At 41.1% G+C, this 15,028-nt stretch overlaps 1 protein-coding gene across 1 annotated transcript in view; it reads right to left on the bottom strand.

Annotated features, from left to right (window-relative positions):
• The window catches only part of lrriq1 (leucine-rich repeats and IQ motif containing 1), a 43,750-nt gene that overhangs the window by 7,022 nt on the left and 21,700 nt on the right, over window positions 1-15,028 (bottom strand). Inside the window, exons 11-18 of the mRNA XM_075471084.1 lie at window positions 12,779-13,243; window positions 12,082-12,262; window positions 11,110-11,235; window positions 10,735-10,824; window positions 9,680-9,804; window positions 8,439-8,510; window positions 8,234-8,322; window positions 7,344-7,445 (exon numbers count right to left, since the gene is read on the bottom strand). Coding sequence (XP_075327199.1) covers window positions 7,344-7,445; window positions 8,234-8,322; window positions 8,439-8,510; window positions 9,680-9,804; window positions 10,735-10,824; window positions 11,110-11,235; window positions 12,082-12,262; window positions 12,779-13,243 — 1,250 coding nt within the window. The remainder of the gene's footprint in view (window positions 1-7,343; window positions 7,446-8,233; window positions 8,323-8,438; window positions 8,511-9,679; window positions 9,805-10,734; window positions 10,825-11,109; window positions 11,236-12,081; window positions 12,263-12,778; window positions 13,244-15,028) is intronic.

The following is a 15,028-nucleotide window of genomic DNA, read 5'->3' as shown; positions in this document are numbered from 1 at the left end:
CTATTATTTTATCACTCTTGTCCGTTAAGAGACATTCTCGATGGCAGTGGTAACAAAGATGGATGGATGCATGGATCGTGCAGGCAAGTCAGCCAGTGGTGGAAAAAACGAGGTGTGACTTTGAATGACAGAATGCGTAATAAATACTGCAGTGACAGAGTGGTGTTAACAGACGCTCATCAGTGAACAAGCTCTAAAAAGTAAACAGGTCACAGGCCTCATTTGTGGCAAAGTTTGACATGTTTCGTTGTAATTGCAGTCAGCACACTTTTTATGCACAGGGACAGATCAGTGGTCAGAGCTCTCAGCGGTTCTGTCGGGGTGGTGTATATGTTTGAAAGACTCAGGGGCATTCCTGTAATGTATTTAAAGTGGCCGACAGATTCAAAGGAGGGACTCTGGGCTTTTCCAATGATTTCGCCGGTGCATGTGGTTCTTTGTGAAACTGAATCAAAGCAATGCTCTACATGTTTGTTACAAAGAGAAATCTAAAAAGGCTTCTGATTTACGAGTTCTTCTGAAATCCCATAATAAGGTTGTAATTCAAAGTAAACATTTATGTTACACTGACAGTAAAGCTGCTGTGGATGGGTGTAAACTGATAATGAATTTTGACAGGCCAGCGCTGGAACTAATGACGCATTTATTTAAGCGATTTACTTGCTTTTGCGGAGCTGTAAAAGGAAGAGAAAAGCCTTACAGTTTTCATGGGTTAATTGAGAAGTCCCACTAAAAATGTCAAGTGATGGATGCTTCCCCCCGGGGCAGCAAAGGCCAGGAAATAGCTACAAGCACTTCCCAAAGCTGAGAGACAAACTGAGAGCATTTGCAGCCCAAATAACTCCAGAGAAATGAGTTTTTAAACAGAAGCTTGCTAATATACAGGACTAATTACAGCACTGAATGACCCAAATAAGAATTCATTTGAATAAGCTTCTAAATGTGTCTTATATGAACCATTTAAACAATCAGATTTATAAGGATAGATCATAAGTGGCTGGTGATAGTTCACTATGAAGTGAATGCAAATAAATCATAGGACAGCAAATATATCCTTAGAATGTTTACAGTAATAAATAAGTCCCATTAAAAGTGCACATTTATGTTGCACTCCGGTATCAGAGTCTTCCTCTCTCTCCACTCTGAACCCCCTGACTATAAGCTGCCTCTTGACCTCCTCAAACCTACTGAATCCCCCTCCAGTATTCCTCCAGGACATCAGGAGGGGGCCTGTAGGAGTCACGCCTGTTAAGGGAGGCTCTTAAGCACATTAAGTGATCTCGTCTTTACCGAGGAGGGGAGAACTCAATATCAGAGAGCTGGGGAGGAGGCGGGTGGAAAAGTTTTGGCCTGCAGCTAACCAGAGATAAAGGAGATGCAATGTTGGCACTTCGGAGCCCCTTTAATCTCACTGCAGTAACAAAACTACACTGGGCCGTGAAAAGGTTCAGAAGCAAATCAGATCACAACAAGAAATGAAACAGTGCATGAATAAGTTTACATGTCCGTTGCAGTCATCTTAAGGGATAATTCAGTCCTGAGAAAAGATAATGCTGAAACCTGGGAACAAAACATAGCAACAAACTCAGAGACAACAGCATGCCAGTCCACAATCAATTAAAGGCTGTGAATAAAGCAAAGGTTCTGGATCTGAGCCACTTTATGGCGCTGAGAGAAAGAGGGTACACCAGTGAGACTGTGAGCTCGCACAATGAGTAAGTTAAAGGTCTAGTGCATAGAATATAGGGACAACTAAAGGTAGAAAGTGCAAACACCTTTCCGTACCAAGCATCCAGGAACCACCGCAGGGGCCACTCTGTTTGGTAGAGAGCTGAGCAGGGGGGCCTGCTATGTTTTGAGATGTCAAATGCCATTTCTGCCAAATATGTCGACCTAAGTGTTGGACACAGATTTTGAAGTACAAAGTCAAATTACAACAGACCAATTTCAGTCTGAGTGTGATTCAAACAAATTAATGCCCTCAAACTACATCTACAAGCAAAATGTGAAATGCAAAGATATTTACAGTTAGAGTACACACTTCTCAGCATTCATAATATTGCATTTGGCTGTGCAAATAAAGAATAATATGAATAATTACTCTTCTTAAAAAGAGACTTTGAGAGGGAACGTAATGCCTGTTTTCTTACACCTGGCAATATGTGTATGAAAGACTGTTGGATCGTCTTCATTACCAGCCCTCAAAGTTGGTTTCATGTGCTCGAAACAGGCAAGGCTCGTCAAATTTTGTTCAATTTAAAACAAGTTGGCTGCTCTTAGTTTGTTGAATAATTACGATTGACTTCAGCAGAAAGTATCTTAATAATCCTCTGTCAAGTATATAAGATGGCTTTTGGTTATTGGTTCATGGCGAAGATCAGGCAAAACTACAGTACTGTATTTCAAAATGACATCAGATGTCAAATGTTTAGTGTACAGTAATTTAGACAGTGCTGTTTTATGCAGCTGCAATCTGAGAGACAAACAAGAGAAAGAGTGTATCTAAAATTAGACTGACTCAGTGTTTTTAGTTGGATGTGTATCTGTTAGTGACTCAGACTGCTGCTCCACTATACTGTAGCTCAACGTGTCTCTAAAGTGTGCCAGTGCTTCTCCAACATATACCATGAGGAGAAAGTTCCACTGCCTGAGATACTGAAAATGGAAGCTCATAAATTGAATGCATATGAGTGGTGGTAAAAGCTCCAACGTGGAGTTATTTTGAATAATCGCTGATAAACACAGTGATTATGTTTCAGTTTGACTTTGTTGATGACTTGAAGTGTGAAATCGAGTTAAGTGCTCAGGAGGTGGGGGGTTCCAGGCTGAAACAAAAATACATATTCTTGTATCCCTGTGACTTGAAGACGGATGTTGGGTGGGGTTGGAGTTTAGATAGATGAGGAAGGCTGGAAGAGAGTGAGAGTGTATGCTTGAGGGCATTGAGTGGAAGGAGTTGGTGGAAACTTAAGAGTAGAAATGAGGAGAAATGCTTGAGGGCATGCAACATCTTCAATGGCTGCAGCAACTAGACACTTAAAGATGCAAATCGCATAAAATCGAGAAATGTGTACATATGTATTTTTGCCTTTAAAAGGATATTTCTCATGGTTCTGCACCATTCTGTCTCTCTCTATCTCCCTCTTTGGGTATGTAAGCTGATACCCATTTCAACTGGGTTACTCATGTCCAGCACATCCACACAAAGAGCCTGGATAAAATAAACATGCCGCGTCAGATATCTTGGAAAGAATCTGTCATGGGTTTGGGGCTAATCACCTCCAGAAGGGGCTTGACTCAAAGCCTGAAACGTTAGCCTCTGTCGGGGAGCGCTGGCTGGGCCAGCCTGGGTTGGGCTGGCTAGGCCCCGGGCACTGGGGATGGATCCGGAGGAGGGGGTGCCTTTCACAGGTCAGGACCGGAGGAGCATGGGCTTAGGTTAACCTAGGGCCATTTACAGAGACCCAGGATCACAGCACCGCGAGTCAGCTCCCGACACACCACCTCTGTCGCTACTGTCGCCTTGGCTTCATGGTCATCCTGTAAAAAGGCAGCAGGAGTCGTCTCCTCAAGAATTAAGCTGGTTAGAGTTACACATTTTACAGGATCCCACTCAACCGGATCAGAAATATGCCTCAAGATGCTGAGTTTAAAGCAGAACGAAGGATGACATGCTAACCAGAGACCCCTCGTTAAGTTATCAGGTGATGCAGCTGTTAAAATTCATTGCTTGAGAATGCTGGTCCTGAATGATAAATTATCAAGAGAAAGGTGGAGAGCAAAAGCAGAACTGGATTATTGAATGTGAAAGGTCATTTGAATAAAAATGTTCCTTGTTTGCTAGTTGGCTGAGAGTTTATCACAGCATTAAAGAGTTGATACGATACACCTGCAGTAGAAGCTAACAATAGATAACTATCTAAGATGCTAACAGAGTAATTCTCATAACAAATAAATTATGCCACAGGTGGTAAGCTTTCTCATTTACCAGATGAGGATGCCATATAACAGAAAAAAAACAACCTCAGAACAAGGGAACCACTTGTTGCACCTAAAACAAAAAAAAATTAAAGTTCAAGATTTTCTTGGAGCTTTAGCATGAAGTGACAAATAAATGTGCCTTATTGCCCCCACAACTAATCAATTGGTATTTCATATGTATATCAACATTGGATGAAGAGCAGTCACTTTACTGCCCGTTGGCAAATGCTGTAGTTGCTGCGTGCCTCTGACTGCTGGATGACCGCAAGCTTTGTGCTCTCTGGATGCAAGGCCTTGACCCGGGTGGGGGGGAAAGGGAGGTGAGGTGGGGTGAGCAGGAAAGATGGAGACAGGCCCTCATGATAAAAGCCAACTTTCCCCCATCCTCCCTCCTGCTCTCCCTCCAGCTCCTCTCTCCCTTTTAAGTCTGGCTCTGTATGACTCAATGCCAAATCATCTCTGCACCTCAGGGCAGGACATCAGGCCATGGTAGAAAAAGATGGAAGAAGAGATCTGTCTCTCCTCTGACAATCAGACTACTTCAAACTACAGGCAACCTGTCGACCCTCGTGAAGACCCTATATAAATAATGATGAAGTTCTTAGAAAATCAGCGTGTCATCTGTAATGACTTGAAACCAGTTTGGCTCTGTGAAAGCACATTGACACAGAAAAAAAAGAAAGAAAGAAAGAAAACAATTTAGTGTCAGAATGGTTTAAGCTGTTGGTTGGACCACAGCACAATTTATGAAAGAAGTAAACCAAAAGGGGAATTCCATTTTTTCCTTTTTCTTTTTTCAAATCCCTCTAATAGTTACTTGTAAGTTTGTCTTTCCTACAAACCTATTGTCTACACTCCCCCAGACTTAACCCATTTTTGCATCAAAAGTTGGATGTTTAAACAGGTTTATTAAATGTGGGCACACCTGGTAAAATAGGCTGATTCAATTTTTTCCCACTGCTGCGAGTAATAAGTTGCACTGAGGGCTACAAAATACACAGAACTGGAGTTACATCCACTAACACCACTAATTCCAAGGGGATAAGTGCTACAATAACATGAAGGGATGACATTACACTGTATTAATGACACTAACTCCATAAGGCAAGTTAGATACTTTGAATTGGTTACAGTGTTGTATTGTTCATATACAGGTTTTTTAGTGGGTAGGTTTAGCAGATTACGAATGTTGGACACTATTTGTACACAGCTTGATAACTATACGCACTATATTCAGCTGTGTTTCACATAAACTTCAGCAGGATAGTAATTCACCAAATCTGAGGTGATGGAAAGCCCACGGTTGCTGTTTTTGGTTAAGAACATGTTGCAATTGACACATTTCTCCAAAACACTGACATACTGTAAAACTTTAACAGTGACCACAGCTGTAACTGTATAATAATGCAGTATACTAATACATTACAATTACACACAAAAAGCAATTAACTGTGTGAAAACATAACCAAGAGTCAACAGCTGTTTTTATTTATGCACCAGGCATTCTTATTGGCTATGAAAACAACACTAATGAGCTGCTAAGGTTGGCGCCAGCTTGCAGTAGCTACTGTTAGCACACTGTCACCTCATGGCTTTAGGGTGCTAGGCATTACGGTCTAATTGTATCGATGTAGTGTACAGATTCTGCGCATTCCTTTTGGTGTACCACATGGTGAGTTGGTAGTGAATTGAAAGTTTCAGTTGAAATTTCGAGCAGCACTATGACACCACAGTATGGGGAGCCACCAGGGACATTATTCAGAATTAGCTTGCATACACACATATGAAGTCCAACTCTCTCACATACTATGCTGAAAAGCATAGTACGAATGAAAGGCTCTTCTAACCGAATTACTCTCATACACACTCATGAAGTCAAACTCTCTCACAAACTGTATTAAAACCTTGCACACATACTAATGAAATGCTCTCATACACATAACTGAAAACCTTTCAGATAAACTAGTAAAAAGCCCTTATGAGAACAAAGGATTCATACCCACGAGTGAAATTGCTTTGACGTATATACACTTGAAGTTTTACACTAATTTATATAAGAGCTTTCCACCAATGTGTGTGAGTGCATGACTTTTCAATTATGTGTATGAGAGCATTTCATTAGGATGTGTGTAAGCTTTTCAGAATAGTATTTCAGAGAGTTTGATTTTAATTCTAAATAATGCCCCTGGTGGCTCCCCATACAGCTGACTCATTTCATAGTGGACTATATAGTGAACAAATCGGGCAATTCGCACACAGAATGTGAGTGTGCTGCCAGCTGCCCTGGAGCTGTTGCAACATTGAAATTTGAAATCAACTTTAAAACCACCTGAATCTCACCTGCGATAAATGCGACGAAAAAAATGTATTCGCAATGTATGCAGAATGTGGGTTTGCATTGTCTTGTTGAAAAATGCATGCACTTTAGTGGAAAAAATGTTGTCTTGAAGGTAGCATATGTTGGGATTTTAATTAACTTTTCTGCAATAACGGTGCCTTTGTGGAAGAGTAAATTACCGTTGCCAAGGAAACTGACAAAACCCCATGCTATTATAGAGCCTGTCTTTTGGTCTTCTTGCTGAAACACTTTCTGGTGACCCTTTTCACCTTTGGTCCAGAGCACACCGCATCCGTTTCATCCAAAAAGTAAAGAGGAATACTGGTTGGTCTGACCATAAAACACATTTTCACCGTGTGGTGGTCCATCCCAGATACCTCCGAACCCAGATAAGTCGACACGGCTGCAGAACAACATTAACACGAGGCTTCTTTTTTGTACAGTAAAGTTTTAAGGGACATGTGCTCGTGTGGTTATATCAGCTGTTGATGAATGACGGTTCTTGATGCAGTGTTGTCTGAGGAATCGGATGTGCCAGGTGTCTATCTTAGCCTTGCACTCTTGCCCTTTACACACAGAATTTTTTCCAGATCACTTGAATAATTTGATGATATTCTGCACTATAAAGGGAGAATCATCCAAAACCCTTTCAATGTTTATTTGATGAACACTGTTTTCAAGCAGTTCAATGTTTTTCTCACACAAATATTGACAAACCAGAGATCATATCTTTGTTCTTCAAAGACTCAAACTTTCCATCAAAGGTGCTTTTGAACCAAATCATAACTGAAATCACCAGTTGACAATATAACATGTCATTTTTTGTAGGTTTAACCTCATTATTAGCCTCCATCCAAAATATTTGTGGAATTTGTTGCAAAAATGGCTGTATATTAACGTAAAAAATTAAACTGATAACAATAAATACAAAGACAAAACTCAAGTAAGGAATAAGTATCTAAAAAAAAAAACACGACAGGGTTTTTAAAAAAAAGTGTGTATGGTTGCATATCTGAGGCCCTACCTTTTAAAGAATATCTGTTGTTTTGTGCAGACCTCTTTCGTGCCTCCTCTGGAGCCAGTTGGTAATTGCAGTTTCTGAACATGGCGAGTCGAAGGGAAGGATCTTACAGAGTTTAAAAAAAAATTTAAAGTAGAGTGTCAAGGCAGGACAAAGCAGGCCTAAAACAAGAAGCAGAAAAGCAGGACACAACATTCGGAAAATATTAGAACAGCTCTCTGGTTCCACTGAGGCAGATGCCATTAGCAGTTACAGCCGACATAGACCTGTGTGTCGGTGGAGCAACATGACAAGAGCACTGCTTTTAGAATCATGCATTTGCAATTCTGATCAAAGAGCAGCCTCCCCCTACATGACCTACATGCATGACAGGCGTGGCAGCACTACTGTTTCTTGGAGCAGAGCAGAGGTGAGGTCACCTTTCACTGCAGCTTCACTCAGCCACTGCACTGAGGTGGAATGAAAGTCATCACAAGATGACTTGTCAAGAGCTTTCTTGGCAATCGTAATTTCCTTTCCAGACTTTCGCATAAGGCCCAATAAGAGGCGACAGGCCCTGGCTTCTGCTGTCTGTTATGGCTCGTTAACATACATGGGGTGGAAAGGTTCACTGCAGTGAGGCACGATAGGGAGAACAGAGATGAGAATGAAAGGGCTCAAAAATTAGTGTGGATTTTTTCCACTTTGGACAAGAGATTTATGTACCAACAGCAGGTTTTTCCATATTGCGAGGACAGAATGTTTAGGACTAAAAAAACAGACATTTTCTACAACCATATGAAAACAATTCTGTTCACCCATAATTGTTTCACAGACAAGCACAGAACAGAAAAAACATACCTACAAAAAGCAAAGCTCAAATAGTTTTTTTATCGCAGGCTGAGCATACTCACTCCTATTCTTCTTCTGCTGTTTTTTAGCCGACTTCATCTTCTGTGCTCTCTTCAACATGAGTAGAGCTGTGCGGCTGTCAGTGAAGCCCCTGGAGACAACAAGAGCAGTAATGTCAAACTGCAATTCTTTTACAATTAAATAACAACGCATACAAAAAATGAGAAATCAGAAATCGGCACAATGTATGCTTAAATTATCAGTTACCATTCTTCCAGAATCTTTTCTGATCTTTCAGACAGACCACTGAGCACTGACGATGGAGCAGGAGATTGGCCTCTGAAATCATAAAAAGGTCATTAACATAACATCAATTTTACCAATGCATGTTTCGTATTGTAACTACACAGGATGCAATTATACTCCATCATATTCACATATTATCAGTAATCTCCACTGATCATCATAACAGATCAACAATTCTGACTGCATGCATCTGTAAAGTCCTTTTGAATGTTGCTCTAATGCTGAGATCTACTGGTGCGTTGAGTCTGTTTTTGCAAGATAATCAGAGCTGGATGCGTGAATGGAAATTAAAGTATGTTAAACATAGGCATAGATAAGAGTCCTATTGATTTAGATTGTCTGGCAATTGATTTGTTTCTGATATCGATATATTATATCTGTACATAATGGCTCAGTTGTGACATCAAACCAGAAATATAAAGAACTAATTTAGGGCGCCGAATTAAAGAGTACAGTGTACTCATTAGTTTAATGTAGTTCACAAAGATTTTATTTCTCTGCCTTGGCATCATTGGTGATCACTGATCCCTTTACTCTAATGGCTCCAAATTAAAGTCTGTTTAAAGCTAATTCCATGATTAACTTGAAACCTGGCATACTGAATTGTGGACTCCTAAGACAGCCCCAGTATTTTGTGTAAATACTATTAGCATCTAACTACATAGCCAGCTATGCAGCTCACAACAAGCTTGCTAACTATTATGCCTTTGTCACATAAATGTAACCAACAGAGATGCCAGTATTTGCAGAACCACTTGGGTTTCTTACTCAAATTGCCAAGAAATAGCAGGATGACGAAGAAATCAATTAATTTTGTGCAGAGCTAAGTTGAGACACATTTTTGCGAGTAACATGTGTACTCAAGAGAACCAGAAGAACGCTCTCTGGATAGAGGAGCTAAGTTGACGAGCTCGTACTTCGATTGCTAGAGGACTGCATGCGCACACACTCATGAAACGGGAGTTACAGGCTACAGTACACCGATTTATTAGGAAGCAACACTGATGAAGAGTTCAGGATTGCAACCAACACCAACTTCTGCATTGTCCATTTCACAACTGCTAGTTTGACAAACTTGCACCAGACATAAGTAGCATCAGGAGTAGCTGAATGGATTGCCTGTTGAGCTGTTCAGCATAGCTGAAAACAAGCAGATTAAACTGATTCCGTGATTTTGTTTTGTTTGGTGTGGCTTTTTCTACCTCTCTGGTGAAATTCTTTGTACAACCGAGTCCACGTGTTGCCCAGCCATCCAGGCCTGCTTTGGACTCTGTACAAATGGTGGTGAACATAAGTACTCGGAGTAACCATGAGAGGACACAGGAGGCTGAAATACATATATTAATCGGTGTTAGCAATAATGTGCAAATCCTATCACTTAATTTGATGCGTTTTCTAAGTGATTGCGGGTTAAACCAATGCAGCCATGCAGCAAGAAAAAAAGACAGGATTTTCACAATACATAACTTGGTGCAGAAATTATTTTCACGTTCAGTTTTAACTTGAAAGTTAATATCTGATGACAGGGAAGCATCAATTGAGGTATGCTCAAACGGTTATTCAAGAGCTTTAAATAAAAATGATAATAATAGCAATGTTTTAGAGAAAGTTTAGGAGAGTTCAATCCTTGTCTTGGGAAAGAAGCCTTCTCTGTCTACCTTAGGAAAAACGAGAAATAATGCATACAATAATATCCAGTCAAAGTTAACTAAAATAAACAAATTTTCATTTTAAATATGGCTGTTACTTTCCACAAAAAAAAATGTTTTCACATTTATGGCCTGCCCATATGTAAGTCAAACTACCAGCATAAATACTGTCCAGATTCCATTTTCTCCTTATCCAAGTGCTAAATAGTTCACCCCTGCCTTTGATGAGTATCTCAGTGTCAACACACTGAGGCTGACCACATCAGCAGCTGCAGCACATCAGCCGCTCCGAACCGGCTACCATGATGTACAGTGCTGAGCGCGCTCCAAAGAAAAGATCCAACGAGAGGTAAATGAAGAAGAGGGGGGAAAGAAAGGGACAACATTTCTGCAAGTGTGAAAAATGACATCTGCTGGTGCTAAATAACCCTCGTGCCTTCAGGAAATAACCTTGTTTTTCAAGAGAATAAAAGCGGCGGTAAGCAAAAATGTGGTGACAGGACATGGGATGGTTAATCCTCAAAAAAATAGAAAAAAGTAACAGGCCACTTTTACTATGATAACAGTCCATTTGATTTTAAGAATATCAGATAATATCAGGGGTTTACCTTTTGAGATAATGGCTGCTCTGACACGGGGCGATGTCTGGGAGGTGAATCCTCAGAAAAAGTCACTGTCCAGTATTTCTCCAGTACTGGCTTTGTGCATAAAAAGAATCAAACATAACATGGAGCATGTACTATAAAACATTGTGTACATGTCTGTCAGTTCATGTGTAAACCATATTTTTGTCTCTGTCAATGCACATGCACAGAACTTTTTTTGGCAGGTTTGTGTGTGGATGGAGAGCATGGTGGGTATGTTCATATGTACTTTAGTGCATTGTTGTATCAACCTCTTTGCAGCTCTGTGTGTCTGATGGGTCACGGGGTGGGAAATTACTGGACCATGAAAGTGAAGAACACATGAACTCATGTGCATACCTCATCAAAGACAAATTCCTCCACATCCACCTCCTCAAAGGCGTCCTCCTCTCCAGCATCAGGCCATGTGACAGCAGCAAGAGCACATGCAAGCCTCCTCCTCAGAGTGAAGCCCCTCCAAAATGCCTGGAGGTATCCAGAGTAAGAAATGGTAGAAAGCTATCCATGAATCAGAGCAAACGTAAATACTGTATGTTATCCCATTAGGGAGATAAAACATGTTAGCCCCCTATTTTAATTGCTGAACGTTCTGTTGTCTGAACTCTGCGTGACTCCGGGCTGCTCTGAGACAAATGGAGCTCCAGTGTGCCTCTAAATCCTCCAATTCCCAAAGGGCTGTGGGGGCACACTTCACTTCGAGTCAAGCCTCACAGGAATTCTAGAACTCTTACTACCGCACTTCTTTGGAATCTGATTAATCACTTCATACCCGTCCGGCACACACTCCAACACACACATTCTGTTCCTCCACACTGCAACCCCCCACCGTCTTCCTTGGAGAATCCTAAAGGACTCATCAAACACTTTTTGCGTTGAGAGGGGATTTGAGAGAGGTGGTGAGTAGCATGTTTTTCTGAGCAGCAGCTTACACCTCTGTGCAGAGGATTATCCAAGAAAGTCTCAATGGCATGTTTGAGGCCTGCATTCAGGGATTGATGCTGAGGTTTGAATATGGATAGTTTCTGTAATCCACTGTGTCAAAGTGATTTCTTTCTAGTTGTGTTAGTAAAGCGATTAATTACACATTCACAGCTCAAAGAACAGTCTCTTCTTACTCTGACTGACCAAATTTGATGGAGCCATCTCAGATGGCCAGGTGAGTCTGTCACTATGACAGCTTCAGAGGGAAAGAGGTTTGGTGTGGAATGATACAGTTAAAATATTCAGCCGTTATTCTAGCTTCACTCCCTGGGCACCAAGTTAAATTAGAGGTTTTGGGAGCCCGGTTTGAAAAAATTCCAAATGTTTTACCTGGATGACAGTTGCCGCATAGTCTCGGCCAGCAGCGCTCCTGTTAATATAGGCAGGTCCACATTCAGGCTTTTCACCGTCTCCTCTTATTTCCCCTTCTTTCTCCACGATGGAGGCATCAACATTCCCACATTTCAGTCTGTATTTCCTCCATCGCCGCTGAATCAAATTTGCCGCTGTGCTGCTCCAAAAATGACACACACGCAGACGAACACACACTCAGAGTGAGAGATATACATGATGTCATAGTGCCTTCATCTTTCAAAACACAAATTTATTGCTGAGGAGACATCTGGAGAGCAGGACCCTGGAGAGTTTAAGCCTGTCCAGAGCCAGCCTTCATATCAAAGATCTATAGCCCTCACAAAGATAGCACAGTGTTAATGATGAAGCTGCGTGTTAAAATGAAAAAGATCTTCAACATCTCCTGCTGTAAATCACTAAGAGGAGGACCCAATGATGACAAATGCTCTGCAGCAGAAAGTAATAAAATTCTGAGCTGCTATAAAGAGAATAATATAAAAAGCTGAGCGCTTGCTTTCATTCAGTAATGTCTAGTTATGTACCATCAAAGGATTTGGAGGCTCTCATTACATACATTATAATCAGCTGATCTTTTGTCGACAGTTAAGTATGTAATGCAATGGCTCTACAGAAGTATACACGACTGACTCAGAAAAAACATCAAGTGAATTACTTTTTGAGGTCCATATCGCGAAAGCTGGACACAAACACTTTGTCAAGACTGAAGGAGGGTTTTTCTCCATTTGGTGTGAAGAAGGGAACAGGGCCAGAGTTAGTTTTGCTAACTGCTGACCCTGTCCTTGGATCAGTGGCAACAATGTCAAATGTGTCACGCAGACTCTCTTCAGCTGGTGTCTCCTCATAAACGCTGTAGCTGCATCGGATGTTGTTCTTGCTCGGGAAGACGGCTGTTCGTTTGCTGTTGGTATCCATTTCTGGGTGATAAATACAACTTTCTTCTGTTTTTAAGTCTATGTTCGCTTCCTTTTCAGCTGTCGTTTGGTCTTCATCCAAGTATTCAGCAGACGCAGTAGTGTCACCGTATTCATGGGCGAATCTCTGATCTTCAGCCAGCTTCTGAGCCATCGTGAAATGCCTGCAGAAGCTTTTCACAGCCTCCAACGGAGATGAAGCATTGCTGTAAACAATGACATAAAAAAAGTCCCTGCTTTAGGCACCATAAAAACGTTGTGTATTAAGTGTTGTAGAAGTGTAGGCCCCAGTCACCCACACACCCAAAAAAAATTGCATTTAAACCAACTGTTTGTTAGATGGCATTATTACCAATGAAAACAGCTCACTGGCTTTTCCAGAAGCAGGTGGACAGAAAGAGGTCAATGACATTTGTAAATCAACTCAGAACTGTGGAGGATTGGCTGTGAAAAGCAGCCGCTTCACAACTTAGACAGTAAGGTCTTCTGATGGAATCACAACACCCAAGGTATGAAGAGCAAAGTGTGTTTTGTTGTCAGTATAGATTTAAAAGCATAGCTGCTATCAAAAAGTCATACCTATAGACTACAACGATATTTTTGCTTAAGGGGCGAGCAAGCACGATGGAATGGAATCATTCAAACAAAAAGGATGGAAACACAAATGTTTACACATAATTCAACTGAGGTACAGAGTAACAGAATGAAATTGAAGAAGCTTTATTCACTATGCTAAATCTTAATGTATTCTGAACCAATAGTCCAAGAGTAAAAAGGATTTTTCCATCTTTATATGTTCCAACGAACCATGCAAGGTAAGGTGTGTGATCCTAAACAGGTATCTGTGTGTATTCCAGAAGAGACAAGAGACTTCCCTGCCTGCTCCATGTGAGTCCCTGATATATAATGTCTCTTTCAATGAGGGATAAAGTGACAACAAAGCCACCTCAATGGAAACTTAATGAATCTATTAACTGTGCTTTGCTCTGTTGCCCTCGCCGTCTTCAACCCTGAGGGGCTGAGACACACTTGGTGTGTCTGGAAGGTCGGTAGTCTTAAGGAGCACTGCATCTTCTCTACAAAGACCTAGCTCTTCATTCTCAGTGGGGCAAGAGAGAGGAGTCAGGGGGTCATAGAAGACTGTGACCCCAATGATCCCTCCCTGTACCTGCTGGTTCACTCTGGGGTCGCCACAAACGTTGCACAAGTATGATGTATGAAAGCAGGAGGCCATTTTAGACTGTTCACTCTTATAACACTCGTGAAAGGAAGTGGAAGTTACACATTGATTATTATCGGCTTTGTCCGTTTTGAGCCCTAAAAGTAGAATGCTAAATCCAATAAAGTTTGGGACACACTAAGGAGCTCCGTTGCCATCACCCGCCGGATAAATAGAAGCTCACCCTAATAATTGTTATGGCCAAGAAAAGATTGTCTCATGACACAGTTCAAAAAGAAGGGATCCAAAACAAAATCCCATGGCAACCTGTAGTTCAGAGTTTGACAAATAGAATCAGTGCATTTCAAGTGGGAATAGTTCAAGTTTGCTTATCTGGACACCAGCCAGGTTTTCACCAGCAAAAACAAATCTGAAGCCTTCTCTTGAAAGGCCCCAAAAAGAAACATGAATCAGACACGTTTCCATTGACTGGTCTGAAGCAAATAAATTGGGTTGCAGAGTTTTACCAGAGGGTACGTTGAATTGCTAGTGGTTGTAATTCAGTAGAAGAAGTAGTTGTCCAAACTGGAAACAAAGCTCCAGGAGGAAAAAAAACTATATCTGGCATACTTCATCATATGTGGGAAGACTCTGTTTATTGCTTGCCGGCACAGACTTGAAACATGTTTTGAGTCACGTCATTTCAATTCTAATCTTTTCCAGAACAGCTGTGATTTGCAAAGTTATCCCCCAAAAGCCACATCACACATGCAAATTAACTTTGAGCATCAGTGGAAGTTTTGCCTTTTTTAACTGTTGCCATTCACTTTTA

The sequence above is a fragment of the Odontesthes bonariensis genome, chromosome 7 (genome assembly GCF_027942865.1).
Source record: "Odontesthes bonariensis isolate fOdoBon6 chromosome 7, fOdoBon6.hap1, whole genome shotgun sequence".
NCBI lineage: Eukaryota > Metazoa > Chordata > Actinopteri > Atheriniformes > Atherinopsidae > Odontesthes > Odontesthes bonariensis.
Note: the sequence above shows the minus strand (reverse complement) of the source record. Positions and strands in the feature narration are given on the sequence as shown.